General features: G+C 41.5%; 1 protein-coding gene across 1 annotated transcript in view; it reads left to right on the forward strand.

Moving 5' to 3' along the window:
• The window catches only part of LOC106028609 (nuclear autoantigen Sp-100-like), a 28,984-nt gene extending 21,795 nt beyond the window's left edge, over positions 1–7,189 (forward strand). The window contains exons 7-8 of the mRNA XM_063237133.1: positions 3,753–3,839; positions 4,569–7,189. Coding sequence (XP_063093203.1) covers positions 3,753–3,839; positions 4,569–4,843 — 362 coding nt within the window. The 3' untranslated portion in view covers positions 4,844–7,189. The remainder of the gene's footprint in view (positions 1–3,752; positions 3,840–4,568) is intronic.
• Positions 7,190–14,361: the final 7,172 nt, after the last annotated feature.

Genomic DNA, 14,361 nt, shown 5'->3' on the forward strand with positions numbered 1-14,361 from the left:
ACACACAGGAGGTCTTAGCTTGTTGTCATGTTCTCCTTCCCCACAGTCCACAAATGGTGCTGACTCACAGGAGAGGGTTAGTGTCTGGTCTCTGCTGGTCAGCCCACACATGGCACCGACTCACAGGAGGTTTTAGCTTCTTGTTGACTTCCTGCTCTCTTTCCCTGCAGTCCATATGGGCACCGACTCACAGGAGAGGGCTGGCGTCTGGCTCTCCCCTAGTCAGTCTGCAGAAGGACATTTTAAATGATGATTATAACATCACACTTTTCTAGGTTGGTATAGAGTTGATGTGGAGATAACTTTTTCTTCTACTTACGAGAAGTTACCACATGAACTTATGTGTGTAACTCAGATTTAAAAGACCTCCAGGCTGAAGAGAAGGGAAGGGTTATTGTAGTAAGAAAGAATAGAAAGGGTTCCATTCTTCTATAGGGTGGTATTTTCTCGTTTTCAACACAGGCTATTTGTATGCACAAAGCCAAGGCACCCCAGGGTTGTTGGAAGTAGGTGCCGTTACACCCAGCTACACAGCTGAGAGCCACTGCTGCAGCCACACGGTGCGGTCAAGGGGTCATGCCAGGCCACTTGAGATGAAGTGTAAGTGTGGTAGGGGCTGGGCATCTCTTCTGACATCTTTGTGGCCCCTGTGTCTAATAGGGGGCTGTCACTGTAGTGGCAGCCACCTCTGATTCTGACGCTGTAGCAGCAACCTCACAGCCACAGTAGTGGCTGCTTCAGCTGCAGCCACTCTGGGTGACTGCGTTAGCTGACTCTGCTTCTGTGGCTTCTGTGCTGCTGCATGTGCAGATGCCATGGTAATGGATGCTTTAACCCCAGCCGCTTGTGCAATACACCACCACCCACCTCCTTTGGACTCGCAGATGACTTTACCCAGGTGGGAGTGTCACCACCTCCTGACAGTTGAGTGAAGACAGATCCAATGTGTATGCACAGATGGCTTTGTCTGGCACAAGTGAGGAAATGTCCCTCTTGACTACTGCCTCCCTCATGCAGCAGGATGAGGCCCAATAAAACCTCATCTGGATGGTTTTTATTTCATCCATTTATGATTTCTGTCTGAAACTGGGAAGACCAAGCTGGCAGCATTGGTAACACCAGGAGCTAGTGGTGTTCAGAGCTGCTAACAGGAAGAGCTGAACTCCAATGACACCAAAGAGAGCATCACTTTGCTTTTTGGTGATTTCTATCCAAATTGAGCCAAAGAACTCCTAGCTAATTGGAATTGCATTTCTGTGAAAATAAGATCTATCTGGAAAATAAATCCTAGCAGGTCATTACCATCATGATGGCCAGTGTCATGCAGAAGATTATGCCTTGCTAATTTCCTGCTCAGTGGCTTCTCTGTAAGGGAGGTAAGCCAGGGATAGGCTGATTAGATTCACATTTTTGATCTCTAGTTTTAAAGACTGATTAATTTTCAGTGAGGTCTTATTTTCAGGGAAACATGGTAACAGTGAAGGGGCAATGTCGAGGAAGGAGAACTTTGGTAAGGAAAGGACTCAACTTTTAAGACAAGAAAGAAACAAAGAAAGAAAAGAAAAGAAAAGAAAGAAAGAAACTGGATGAGTAAGGGTAGACACAAGCTCAAGGTGACCCCTAGAGAAGCAGGAACAGAAGGGTCTAGAGAGACATGGCAGAGGGGAGATGCTCCAAAAATTCAAACAACAGACAGTAAGAAAAACTATATGGAGACAGAAACATGGAGGGCGAAGTAAGTCTCAAAAAAAGAGAAAATGAAAGAAAAGCACAAAGGGGCCAGAAAGTGAGAAGTGAGAGTGATTGGCAGAGGTCGGTGTGGCAGACAGGAGATCCCCGAGATATTTCGGATTCAGGAGGAGGGACACAGGTCACTAGGCAGAAGCTTCTGGTGATGGGATATTCTCCTTAGCCTCGGTTTTCAGATGGGCATCTCTAAGCCTTCAGATTAAAATAAAACTTGCCCTAGACTGTCTCACCCGTCTATGAATTCTGCCATCTTCCATAGCTGATGGATCCCGAATGTGTGCTTCCAGGCCAGACTTGTCTTCTCAGCTTGTTCATGGACTGGCCTGAATCTCTTGGGAGTCTCAAGTTTAGTGTTTTCAAAACCGAGCTTGTTGTCATCTTCCATGAAACCGGGTCCTCTTCCCCACCTTCCTGTGCCCAGGTTCCATCTCTAGTAATGTGGACCAATGTCAAGTTTTTCAATACAGAATCTCAGGAATCGTTCTGAGTCCTCCTTCAGCTTCCTGGTCCCATCTGTCACCAGCATTGTGACCTGGCAGTAACCTGACCATGCTTTTCCTTTGCTGTTGATGGGAATGAGGTGTCTGGCAACTCTCCCTTGGACTTTAGTTGGTGACACTTGCAGAAGCGTGGACGTGTTCGTGCTACTTTTCAATCCATCCCGCAGTGATTTTCATGACCCTTGGGTTCACAGAAAATCTCCTTCAACCCAATGCAGAAACCACAGGGAACCTTCCTAATTATTCAGCCTTTGTTCTTTCACACTAAACAGTCCTGTTCACGTCTTCTGGTTACTTATTTTGGTTACGTGGATTGCTTTGGGCCATGTTGTCTCTTCTATTTGGATCTTTTGTCTTTGCCTCTTCCCTTCCCATCCTGCCCCTAATCTGGTTGTCTCCTGCTTATATGAAACTTCTTTCAGAAAAATCTCTTGGATGAGTGTGTTCCTAGAGCACTTCTCACTTGTGGTGAGATAACACTCCTGATTTCCTGTGATGATGGTAACCACATCCTACCTGTAGTTGACTGCGACCAAGAAGGAGGGGCCATGCCTTCTAAGTCAGTTTGTCCCAATAAGATGGCCATCTTCTTGTCTTAAAAGTCTGTCCCAATAAGAGCTCAATTATTATTTGTCAGGAAATTAGAGTATTCATATTTCTGATGTCTTAAAAACTGGGCATGTAATTAGGTAAACATATTACTGATATGGTTATATGGAAATTTTATTTTTGGTGCCAGGGATTGAACTCATGACCTCACTTTTGCCACGCAGGCACTTATGCCCTGTATGGAAAACTTTTTAAAATTTTAAGAATTACACAGTTGCTCCTTAGTATCTCTGAGGATGAATCCCCCCATGCATATCAAAATCCATGACTGCTCAGTATAAAATTTTCCCTTATATAAAAGATCATAACATTTGCATATAACCTACACACATCCTCCTGTGTACTTTAAACCATTTCCAGATTACTTATAATACATACTACAATGTAAATGCTATGTAAATAGGTGCTTGCCCTGTTGTTTAGGGGACAATGACAAGAAAACTTCAGTTCGTGTTCAGTACAGATCGGGTATATTTTCTCAAGACTTTCTGATCTGGTTCATTGAATTTGTAGATGAAGAATCCAAGGATAGAAAGGTCCATTCCATGTATAATAGGATACCTTTGGGTCAATGAGTATAAGAATCAAGTTAAGAATCTCAGACTGAGAGTTAATTGTGTTAGGAACACAAAATTCAGTCCAGACAATGATCAGTAAATAGATGATGATAGCTGGTAAGGAGAAAAGAGAAATATCAAAATGTAGAGTTTGGGGAGAAAAGAAAAGCACTTGAGAAATGAAGACAGAAAGTAAGATGCAGGTGCAGAGCAAGGTGAAAGGCAGAAGGAGAGCGTGGCTAGAACTGTGCACTCACATATGGTGTGGGGAGAGAGCTGGTACCATGAGGCTTTCAAGGACCAATAGAAATTCTTCACCCAGCATCCTTTATTTCAGGGAGGACGAGACACAATTATGGCAATGTGTGTGTAGAGTGCCACCAGAAGTCACAGACAAGGCAGAATCGAGTGACTGAAATCATTGGTAAGGGTAACCAGGGTGTCACTGATGGGGTGACCGTTGAGTGTCACAGCAGAGGTGACAGGCTGGCTGTGTTATCAGAGTCCAGGATGGTGTTCTGTCCAGGGACTTTTATTTAACAATGAAAGTTCATAGGAAAGGGGACTGAGGACCTAGGAGGGGTGAAATAGTTGAGAGGAAACATATGAGGCAAGGATGCCAGGGTGTGAGTTGGGGGAGAGGGATGAAGAGCTGGAAAAGGCAAAAGCAGAAAACACTGGAAGGAGATGTGGTGGTGTGTGCCTGGAGTCCCAGTACTTTGGGGAGCTGAGGCCAGAGGACAGCAAATTCTAATTAGAGCCTAGCAATTTAGCCATGTGGTGAGATTCTTTGTTGGGATGTAACTCTGTGCAGAATGAGTTTGCTCCCCAGTGCAAAAGGAAGAAAGAAGGAAAAAAGACAGGAAAGAAGAAAACATGCCCTGGAGAGAGAAACACAGAGACTGTGAGAACAAAGAGGTAGAGGAACGGGGAGACACACCCCCATCAAGACAATAAGGCTGGCCCTGGTGGCCCTCTCCTTTGTTCTTAGCCTCATATCCAGGGACAGTAACCACAGTGACCAGCAGTAAATGGGGACTTTTTCTGCCTAAAAATTAGCCAAGCTTCTGAATTTCTCAGTGTCCCCATAGAATGGGTGTCCAGATGTATCAGCTACCCTGGGAACCCTGATGAGTTTTGTTCTTTTGTGCAGTCATCAGCAGTGAGGACTCAGAATCCAATGAGGAGGAAGACTCCACAGAGATTTCCAGCTCAGCCCTGAGACATGGAACATGGGTAGGTGAAGACGGTGAGGACTGCCTGCCCCAGACCCCAGAACCTCAGGCTTCTGAGCTCAAATCTCCACTTGCTAACATACGTCCCTTGGAGGGTGCTGAGCAGGGCCCAGTTAACCCTGGGTTCCTGTTCTCTGCCCACGTCTCACCTGACACTGTGGTAACTGTGGAGAGGCAAGGAAATATCCATTAATTTTCTTCTCACTGTTGACCTCAGAGTGGAGAACAGATAGTGTATTGTTTTGTTTGTTTGTTTGTATTTGTTTCTACCTTTCCTAAGACATACATATGATGGTATAACAAAGAAGATTTTATCTTGGCGCAGAGCTCCCTGAACCCTTGGAATTTCCTAAACGTCTCTTAAAAATCAATCACATGATTGAAGAGTTAAGTCATTCAGTGCCAAGTCTTGGCCTCTGGTTAGAAGAAGGGATGGGGGATTGAATAAATCAGTGATGAGCAGTAATTTTGTTAATTCTGCCTACATAGTGAAAATTCTTTTTTTTCCTTTTTTTTTTTTTTTTTTTTTTTTTTTTTTTTTTTTTTGTCTTTTTCGTTTTTATCGGTACCAGGGATCGAACTCACAACTGCCTGCTTGCAAGGCAGGCGCTTATGCTGCTGAGCTAAATCCCCAGCCCCACATAGTGAAAATTCTGTTAAAAGCTCCTAAGCAATGAGGTTTGGGTGGGGGTTTCTGAGTTGGTGACCACGTTGATGTGCTGGGAGACAAGAGGGGATTTTCCCTGGAGATCTTCCTGGTTCTATTTTTTATAGTACAACTCTAATAATAGGCAAAGCACTTCTCTGAGTTCTGTGAGCTATTTCAGTCTCTTAATCTGAGGAAGGGAGAGCCCTGGGTACCCCCAAATTTGCTAGTTATAGACAGAAATGTGAATGACCAATTGCATCTGTACAATCTGAGAAGTCTTATCATCCAGCCACTGGCCTCTCTGGGCTGTCACTGATAATGATGGATCAGGTCATGACTTTCACATTTCAGTGAAGTGACTCCTTAACATCTCATGTCTTTTCATCCCTACCTGATTTTTGGACAGTAACAGTTATCAAGACATATAAAGAGTTTCACCCACTTGTGGCTGGGATCCAAAGTGAGGCAGTCTTATGGGACTGAGTTCTGAACTTGTGGGGAAATCTGGGGAGTTAATGTCAGAATGGAGTTGAATGGTTGGATACTCTTATTGGTGTCAGGAAATGGAAGAATCGACTGATGTTAGAATGATACTGGAAATGGCACTGTAGAAAGATAGCATCTTACTTTTCATACCGAAGCCTTCAGTTTGTGATTGAGCTCCACCTCAATCACACATAGACAGCAAAAAAGTTAGGTGACTTTGTAATATTGTTGTAATATTGGCCATGTAATATTGTCACTGGGAACTTGGAAAAAACCTTAAAAACTAGTCTTTTTCATAGGTGCTGTCTGACATGTCACTGGTTTATATTTTCAGAAATAGTTTTTTAGGGTGTGAGCATCGGGTTCAGTGGAAGAGCACTGGCCTAGTATGCACAAGGCCTGGGTTTGATTTCTACCACTGCAAGAACTTTTTTTTTTTTTTGTATTTTTACAACATCCATAAGGAGTAGGCAGGATAATTGTTGTTGTCTTAGTTTGAAAGATGAGGAAACATAAGCGTGTTAATGGGTTTTTTTTTTTTTTTTTTTTGGCTTTTTTGTTTTTACTGGTACCAGGGATCGAACTCACGACTGCCTGCTTTCAAGGCAGGCGCTTATGCCGCCGAGCTAAATCCCCAGCCCCAAGCCCATTAATGTTTAAAGATCTTTTATAAAGTAACAAGGACAGAAAAGATAGCCTAGATGACTGGATCTCAATTCAACAGATATCTCTTTCTTTAGAAGGAAAAATAATAAGCAAACATGACTGTAGTGTTTTGGCTGCAAACATGGCTGTTGCAGGATTTATGAGTTATATTAAGTGATTATTGTGACTGGAATTTTGAAAATTTAAAACTAGCATCCTGATATCATATTGAAACAAGATATACTCATCCTGCCCACCATGTAGCTGGACTGCTAAACCTGGTCAGCCTTGACTGGCCCACCCCGTTGCTTTACATAGATGTGGTCAGACCATGTCCATGACCATGGCCAGCTACACTATTTGTACTTTCCCTCCTAAAACTATATTGTTTTTCTAACATATTTTGAGGACTTCCACCCAGCAAATGGAAATGACTAACTTAATGAAAACCTACTTTTAAATTTCTATATTTCCTGCTTGCAAACCTTATATAAGCTAAACCCAAAACTGACTCAGGGTTGGTGATTTGAAAGTGGTTTCCATCAGCCCACCGGCATAATAAACAGTGGTCCTCCAGCTCCTTGGTGTGGAGAGCCTTCCTTTCAGTTTGGTACCAATTATGCTACATTACTATTTAAATTTCTTGTCCATGGATTTTAGGAACAAAATTAATTTGGAAATTCAGAGTAGGTGTATTAGATCAATAAGAGCACTCAGTGTCAAAATGTACATTTTTTACTACAAAAGATTCAATTTAATTGTTTGCTATATTTTTACAAGAAGAGAGGCCAGGTCAGAGGTGGAGCCCATGTAAGAGGAAGAGGAGGAAGAGGAGGAAGAGGAGGAAGAGGAGGAAGAGGAGGAAGAGGAGGAAGAGGAGGAAGAGGAGGAAGAAGAGGAGGCAGGCTGGGAGGCAGCAGGAACGGAGGACCCAACAACCAGGATCGAGATGCCTGATTTAAATTCTTGCTAATGCATGTGGTTTGTGGAGGATTCCCCCTGATGTCACAACCAGAATGCCTACATTCCTTCTGTGAGATGTGCGTTGTGAGTCACCTGGTGACTGGCCAGTACTGCCCTATCTATGATGTACGTCCATGTCCACAAGCCAGTGACTGAATAGGTTGGATAAAATGCTTCAAGTCATTGCATGCAAATTGGTGCCAGGACTTTTCAAAAATGAAATGAAGAGAAGAAGAGATTTTTATGTAGTTTGTTCTTCAGCTGATGCTGCCAATGGCTTTATTGAAGATAGAGAAATTGCTGATGAAGAAAAGAGAACTTGTTAGAGACCACTACGAAGCTGCTCTGAGCAGGATTTAAATTTTACTAATTGGCTTTCTATGTTTATCTGTGAGTCTGTCCTAGGCCTAGGCCCCTTGCCTGGTGATGGGAGCTATAGTAAGTGAACCTCTATGAATAACTGGTCCTGGCTGAGGCCTGTAGTGGCCTGTGAGGCCAGAGATGCCTCAAAGGGCAAGATAAGGCCACAGCTGCAGACAAATGGCTCCAACCCCAATTAACTAAGTAGAGACTGCAGCTGCAAAGATTACTCCTACAGTCTCACTTCTACCATGTCTTCATAAGACAGTGATACTGAATTGACTTGATTCATTACTTGGAGACGTCCTCGAGGTGACTCCCAAGGTCCTGCTCATTGCCTGCACTTTCCTCAGTTTCTCCGCCCTTTGTCCTTGATCCCAATATAGTGGACTGACCCAGAAAATCCTTTGTCTTTACCTTCAAAGCCTAGAGCTTAATTAAAGGGTTTTGACCCTCCTGGAGCCCTATAAATCATACAATTTGTCTCTTTTTATTTAACTTCCACTGTACACTCGTTTGGGAGATGGGGGATCTAGGACAGAACCCGGTAATAACTAATGATAAAATAATAACTTACCTATTGAATTCTAAATTCTGTTGCACTGGAAGTAACTGGCAAGCCATCATCAGACTGACTTTTCTCCAATAACACATCTTTGCTTTTAAAATTAATTGTTGGATAAAGAAAACCTTGAAGGCAAGGGGAGAGTGTACCTTAATTTTTCATTGGTTATGGTGGAATGAGTGTTTTAAAATGCCTATTTATTGCTGTAATTCTAAAACAAATTTTTAAGTAAGCAAACTAACTTCTAGGCACTAAGTGCTAAAGAAAGCATTTATGAAGTTATTTTAATATATGGTAAAATAATAATTTCAAATTTAAGAGTTTTTTTTAACAGTTAGTAGTAGAGTATGCTTCTCTGTAATGTCTGGAAATAGAAGAAACATATCGTGAGCTCCTGCAGTTTAGTTTTAAACAGTGCAAGTGTGTTAACTTTAAAATATGAATAATCACAATTTCCAGCTTGTGTTTTACTTTGGTTGGACTAGGTGAGGGTCCATCACCCATCAGTTTTTTTGGAGGATGTTTATTCTCTATGAATATCGTTTCATGTTTGTGTGGGAAATTGTAGTTAAATGTTTCATTTCACCAGTCTGAAAAAGAAGTGCAGTTCTAATTTCTTTGTCTTGCCTGTAGTCATTAAATCATTACTTCTACAGTTTTTTAAAAAGGAAAAAACTGGGTTTTTTAGGAAATTCACACCATCTGTTTTTAAAAATGGCTTAAACACTAGAAATATATTGGTTACACATGGAAACCACCCAAACAGGTTGGCAGGAGAGGCAAAATGGGGCTGGGGGCAAGGAGAGAGGGGGCTTAGGGCCACATACTCCTTCAAAAATTTTCCCCACCATTTGCAAGAAGTAGAAGCAGAAGAAATATGCGTGTATGTTTACAAGATTCTGCAGTGATTCATTAACAATACTCATTCAAAGAAGAGCCCATTGTAGTTTATAGCAGTAGCAAGTTCTTGGAGAAATATTTCCTATTAACTTTACAGCTGTCTTTCTCTGAATCTGTCCCTCAGTCTTACTAATGATGGCAGATTTTTGGTATTTTCTCAATGTTGTTAAGCATATAGTGGCTTAGGAAAGGGCTTTCCAGAGAGAGAGAGAGAGACAGAGAGAGAGAGAGAGAGAGAGAGAGAGAGAGAGAGAGAGAGAGAGAGAGGTGACTTTGTGAGTTTCCCAGGTATTTTTAGTTTTGTCTGAGATTCCCTTCTGGGCTACTCTATTACCACACACTACTGAGACTACTCCTGAGATTAAAAGGGTTTTCATCTCTTCTTCAGTGATTAGGAAAGATGACTGTCTCATGCCCAGAGTCAATAATTAGGGAGTCAGAATTGAGAGCCATTGGCTGTAGATTACCCATTTGTATTTAGAGGCACCTTTCTTCCAAGTAGACTAATTTTAGCTGGGGACTCTACTTTCTATATTTTCATTTTTAAAATACAGGGAGATAAGTTATAATATCATATGTAATCCAGAGGAATCAGTGTTTCAGAGGTGAAAACTAACACTCATGAGTATTTAAGGATCCTTGGCAAATCAACATAGAAAATTCAAAGTAGCTTCAGGGTTCATACTTTGATCACTCAGAATTCAATTTCATGGTTGTTTGGACTTTTTTTTTAAAATAAGAAAAGCAGAGACAGAATTTATTGTCAAAGTATCATGATTTCAAATCTTCTGCCAGGTGAGTTATCACATGATTCCATAGTCTTTTTATTTATAAATTCTTGTTGTTAAGCCTTTCTCTTTGTTTTTAGATCCCATGAGGCAGGTAATGGAGGAGGAAACAAACCTACTTTAGGAAAATACACGGGGAAAACACATAACCACAAGGAAGAATTATGTTACAATGAATAGCTTTTCTACAGGAGATTGATTCATCTTTTTGTATGTTTTGCAATTAAAAATACTTCTACTTGGCTCTAGGCAATTCATATTGTACATTTTCCATGACTGGTAGGGTAGTATATCTGCTCTAGTAAATATATATGCAATGTGCAATGACTCAGGTATGGCGGAAGTTGGTTTTTGGCACCCAACGAAGTTTCAAGATGGTGGGATAAATCTTGCTGACCTTTGGGGGTCAAGTTGGAAGAAAGGAGGTGCTGTTGTTTTCAGCTCATGACTTCCATGAACAGCCTGGGCCTGGACTTATCCTGCCCATGAGGTAAGTAGTATGGCAGACATCACAGACGATGTGTCCAAACAGCCTGTCTCACTTTTGTACCGATTCCTTCGGCTGGGATTCTCATGGCACTAGCTAATAAGGAGTGTGGGGCTAGTCTGTTAGATGTGTGGTATAGTCATATGCTCAGAAAGAAAAGGAGAAAATGGGTTTTAGGATTTACAGGGTTGTCTCCTATTGCCTTTTGAAGATGCAATTTATGTTTTTCTTTAAAAGACCTTTTTCTTCATTGTTTAATACAACACATTTTAGTGAAAAAGCAAGTGATTATTTTATACACTACAATTTGTTTTGAAAATCTAGAGTTAAGGTATGGCTTCATTTTCCCATAGGAGTTCAACATTGCAGATTAAAAACAGAGTTATTAAAACAATTGTTGAGCTTTTTTTTGTTTTTGAGGCAAGGTGTTGCTATGTAGTTCAGGCTGGCCTTGAACTTCTTCTGTAGCCTCAAACTCACAGCAATCCTCCAGCTTCAGCCTTTCTAGTGCTGGGCAGATAGGTGTGTGTCCATGTGCCCAGCTAGAAAACTGCTGAGCTTCTGAGATGAACATGACTTTCCTTAATTGCAGAATTCAAGATTCTGAAAGGCTGAAGCTACAAACTGTCTTCCAGGCTCTAGCACTGATAACTTATTACCCTTCCCTTCTTGCACCTAAAGCTTTCAGAGCCAATAAACTTCTTTTCTTACCCCAGATCACCAGCACAGCACACCATGAGATGATTAGAGAGATTACTTAAGCAAAATGTTATCATTTGACATTGGCCTTTGCACCATTTCATGTTCTTCCTTCAGGGGAACAGAAGACAACTTTCCATCTTGGTGGGCGAGGGTTCCACCTCCCCCTTGCACTGACTGACATTTTAGTATAGAATCCCTGCTGTGTGTAGCCATGATGCATTCATGTGTTTTCCAAAATGATTTTATTACACATATAAACTCATTTAATCTTCAAAATAATGCTGTCTGGTGATGAAATTTCATTATTTGAGGGGTGACATAGTGTGTTGGAGACTTAATTTCTGAGGTTAGGGTACCTCCCTTCAGGCTGTCCTGTGTGTTCTCAATCAGCTACCAACATATGACACACGTCCTCATAACCTGAATACATCAGATCTGGGAAACCTGGCGGATTTCTCTGATTAAAAAAAAAACAAAAAACAAAGAACAAACAATGAAAAAACGGTGCCATTTAAGACTCAGACAGCACTTTACTTACACAGCAAAAGCAGGAGAACAGAGGTAGTAGGTCAAAGATTATCAACATCAAGAATGTGAATAACTCTCTATAGTACTTTAAAAATGTTTTATTTTTTATACTTTAAATTTTATTTATTCATTTTTCATTTTCTTTTCAAACCTGTTTATTCAAGGATAGAAAGAAAGGAGCAAAGATGGCGGATAGATAACAGCTAGCTACAGAGGCTCCCTGAGATAGTCAACTTACAATTCAACATAATACAGCATGGGGAGCTGTGAACAGAGGGAGATGAATTCTCTCATCCCAAGAAAAAACTAAGGTGAGAAGAACCAATCAAACATACAGTCCCGGTGCTATTATTGGAACAGCTAAAGGTTCAGTGCTCCTGCCGCAGCAGGCGACTTGCTGACCATCTGAGGTCCCACCATTTCAACTCACTGGAGGCTCAGTCACACTGAGGTCAGGGGTGAGCCAGCTGAACAGAGAGCTGAGCTGGCGGGGAGCCTGCATCAACCTGTGGTGAGTGACAGGAGTGGAGCCATTCCACAGAAAGGGGGGCTCCTGGGATCAGGCAGGACTGGCAAGTACAAGGGGCAGCAGTGACTTCAGTCAGTTGTTCCTTCCTGAATGGGACTGGTGGAGTGAGCTTGGCCTGGGTCACACGACCTGGCTAAGACCCAATAGGTTATCCGAAATCAATTACCTATGGCAGTGGTGCATACTAACGCAGTGAAGCCTCAGAATTTTGAATGACCCAGAGGGGAGGCAGATGCACAGTAATACAGTACAGACCTCAGCAGCTTAACTGATCCAGAGGGGAGGGGCCAACATACACTGCCTGTTTGCAACTCACTAGCACACTGCAGTGGGAAGGACCACCTAGCCAGCATGCTTCAGAAGAATTGTAACCAACAAAGAAAGAAACTGGGGCCTCCTGGAAGAAACAAAAAAGATAGGAAGAGGAAGCAATAACAAAAAGTCCCCAGGTCCCAACCCTGAGAACATTGACCCAGGACAGGTAAATACAAAGGAGAATGAGAACAGCAAGCATGCAATATCAGACACAGCATCAGTGGACATAAAGAGATATCTTCAGGACCTCATAGACAAGTTCAAAAGGGAAATATTTAGCCAAGTAAAGCAAGATATAAGAAGATTAATAAAAGAGATGCTAAGCACCCCTTTAACAGACACAGTAGGAAGAAGAGAGGAGCTCAAACAAAGGAGAGAAACCCTTTGATGAAGAATATAAAAATATATAGAATACATGAAGCAGATACAGAGAGATTACCAGGAAATTAAAAACTCTATGGAAAGATAGCAAATATGCTTGAAAAAACTAAGGATAGATTATGCAAACTGGAGGACAGTTTTGCAATATGGGGTTATGAAGGAAAAAAACTTTTAAAAATAACAAGGAAACAAGCAGTAATAATACAAAGGCTAGAAGATAACAAGAAGATCTATAACTTGAGAATAAAGACGTGAATGAAGAAGTAGGGGTACAAACAAAGGAACTACAAAGGCTATTCACAGAAATAATTAAGGAAAACTTCCCAAACACAGGAAAAGGAAATGATATTCTGATGTATGAGGCATACAGAACTCCAGGCACCTACAACCAAAACAGAGCTACACCCAGGGATATAGTAATCAAGATCTCAGAAATTCAATGTAAGAGCAGAATATTAAAAACTATTAAAGACAAGAAGCAGATAACCTATAAAGGAAGGCCCATCAGAATAACAGCAGATTTCTCAACACAAGCCATCAAGTCAAGAAGAGCCTAGAGCAAAATATTCCAAGTCCTGAAAGAAAATAACCTCCAACCCAGATTGATATACCCTGCTAAACTGCTCTAGAAATTAATGGAGAAAAAAGATGCTTCCAAGACAAAGAGGAACTTGGGAAATTCACAACCACCAATCCAACTCTACAGAGAATACTGCAGGGCATTCTAGAGAGAGAGAAAAGTACCAGGGTTCCAGGAACAGTGGCAGAGAGGCCTCAATGAATGGAGCAGAAAACAGAATGAAGAAAATAGGCAGACAACTGATGGCAAAAAAAGAGCATAACAGAAATGAGGCAGAGAAGTTTGGTTATAATCTCTAATATAGATGGCCTTTGAGACACTAAATTTAAAAAAAAAGCACCACACGTGGAGTAGATCAGGAGGTAGGGTCCACCAAGATGCTATTTATAGGAGTATAATTAACATGGACTAAAAATCAAATATGAGAAAACAATGTTCTATGTGACAAGGAACCAGAGAGTAATAGGGGCAACTAGACCAGTGTTTGTGGATAGGTTGAAAAGACAGGTTTTAATAGGTAAAGGAATACTATTAGAGATCAAGTCTAGGAGAGAGAAGGTTCAGAATCACTTAGGTAAATAGCAGGTTGCTCTTCCCCCAATTTAAAACCAAGGGTCTTGGTGAGACCCAAAAATGCACAGTGTACCCTGGGGAAGTGAAAGGGGAGGGAGAGTCTTACAAAAGATGGCAGACGATATTGTCAATAGTGTATCAGGATTTAAAACCCACATTACTCACACCACTCTGCTTAGATAGATTTTATTCTGTCCCACTTTGTCTACTTGCATTAGATTTGCGGGCACAGACAGCTATCCCAAAAACATCAGGAGATA

The sequence above is a fragment of the Cavia porcellus genome, unplaced genomic scaffold, assembly GCF_034190915.1.
Source record: "Cavia porcellus strain 051 isolate PalLab524CR breed Dunkin Hartley unplaced genomic scaffold, mCavPor4.1 scaffold_26, whole genome shotgun sequence".
Lineage (NCBI taxonomy): Eukaryota > Metazoa > Chordata > Mammalia > Rodentia > Caviidae > Cavia > Cavia porcellus.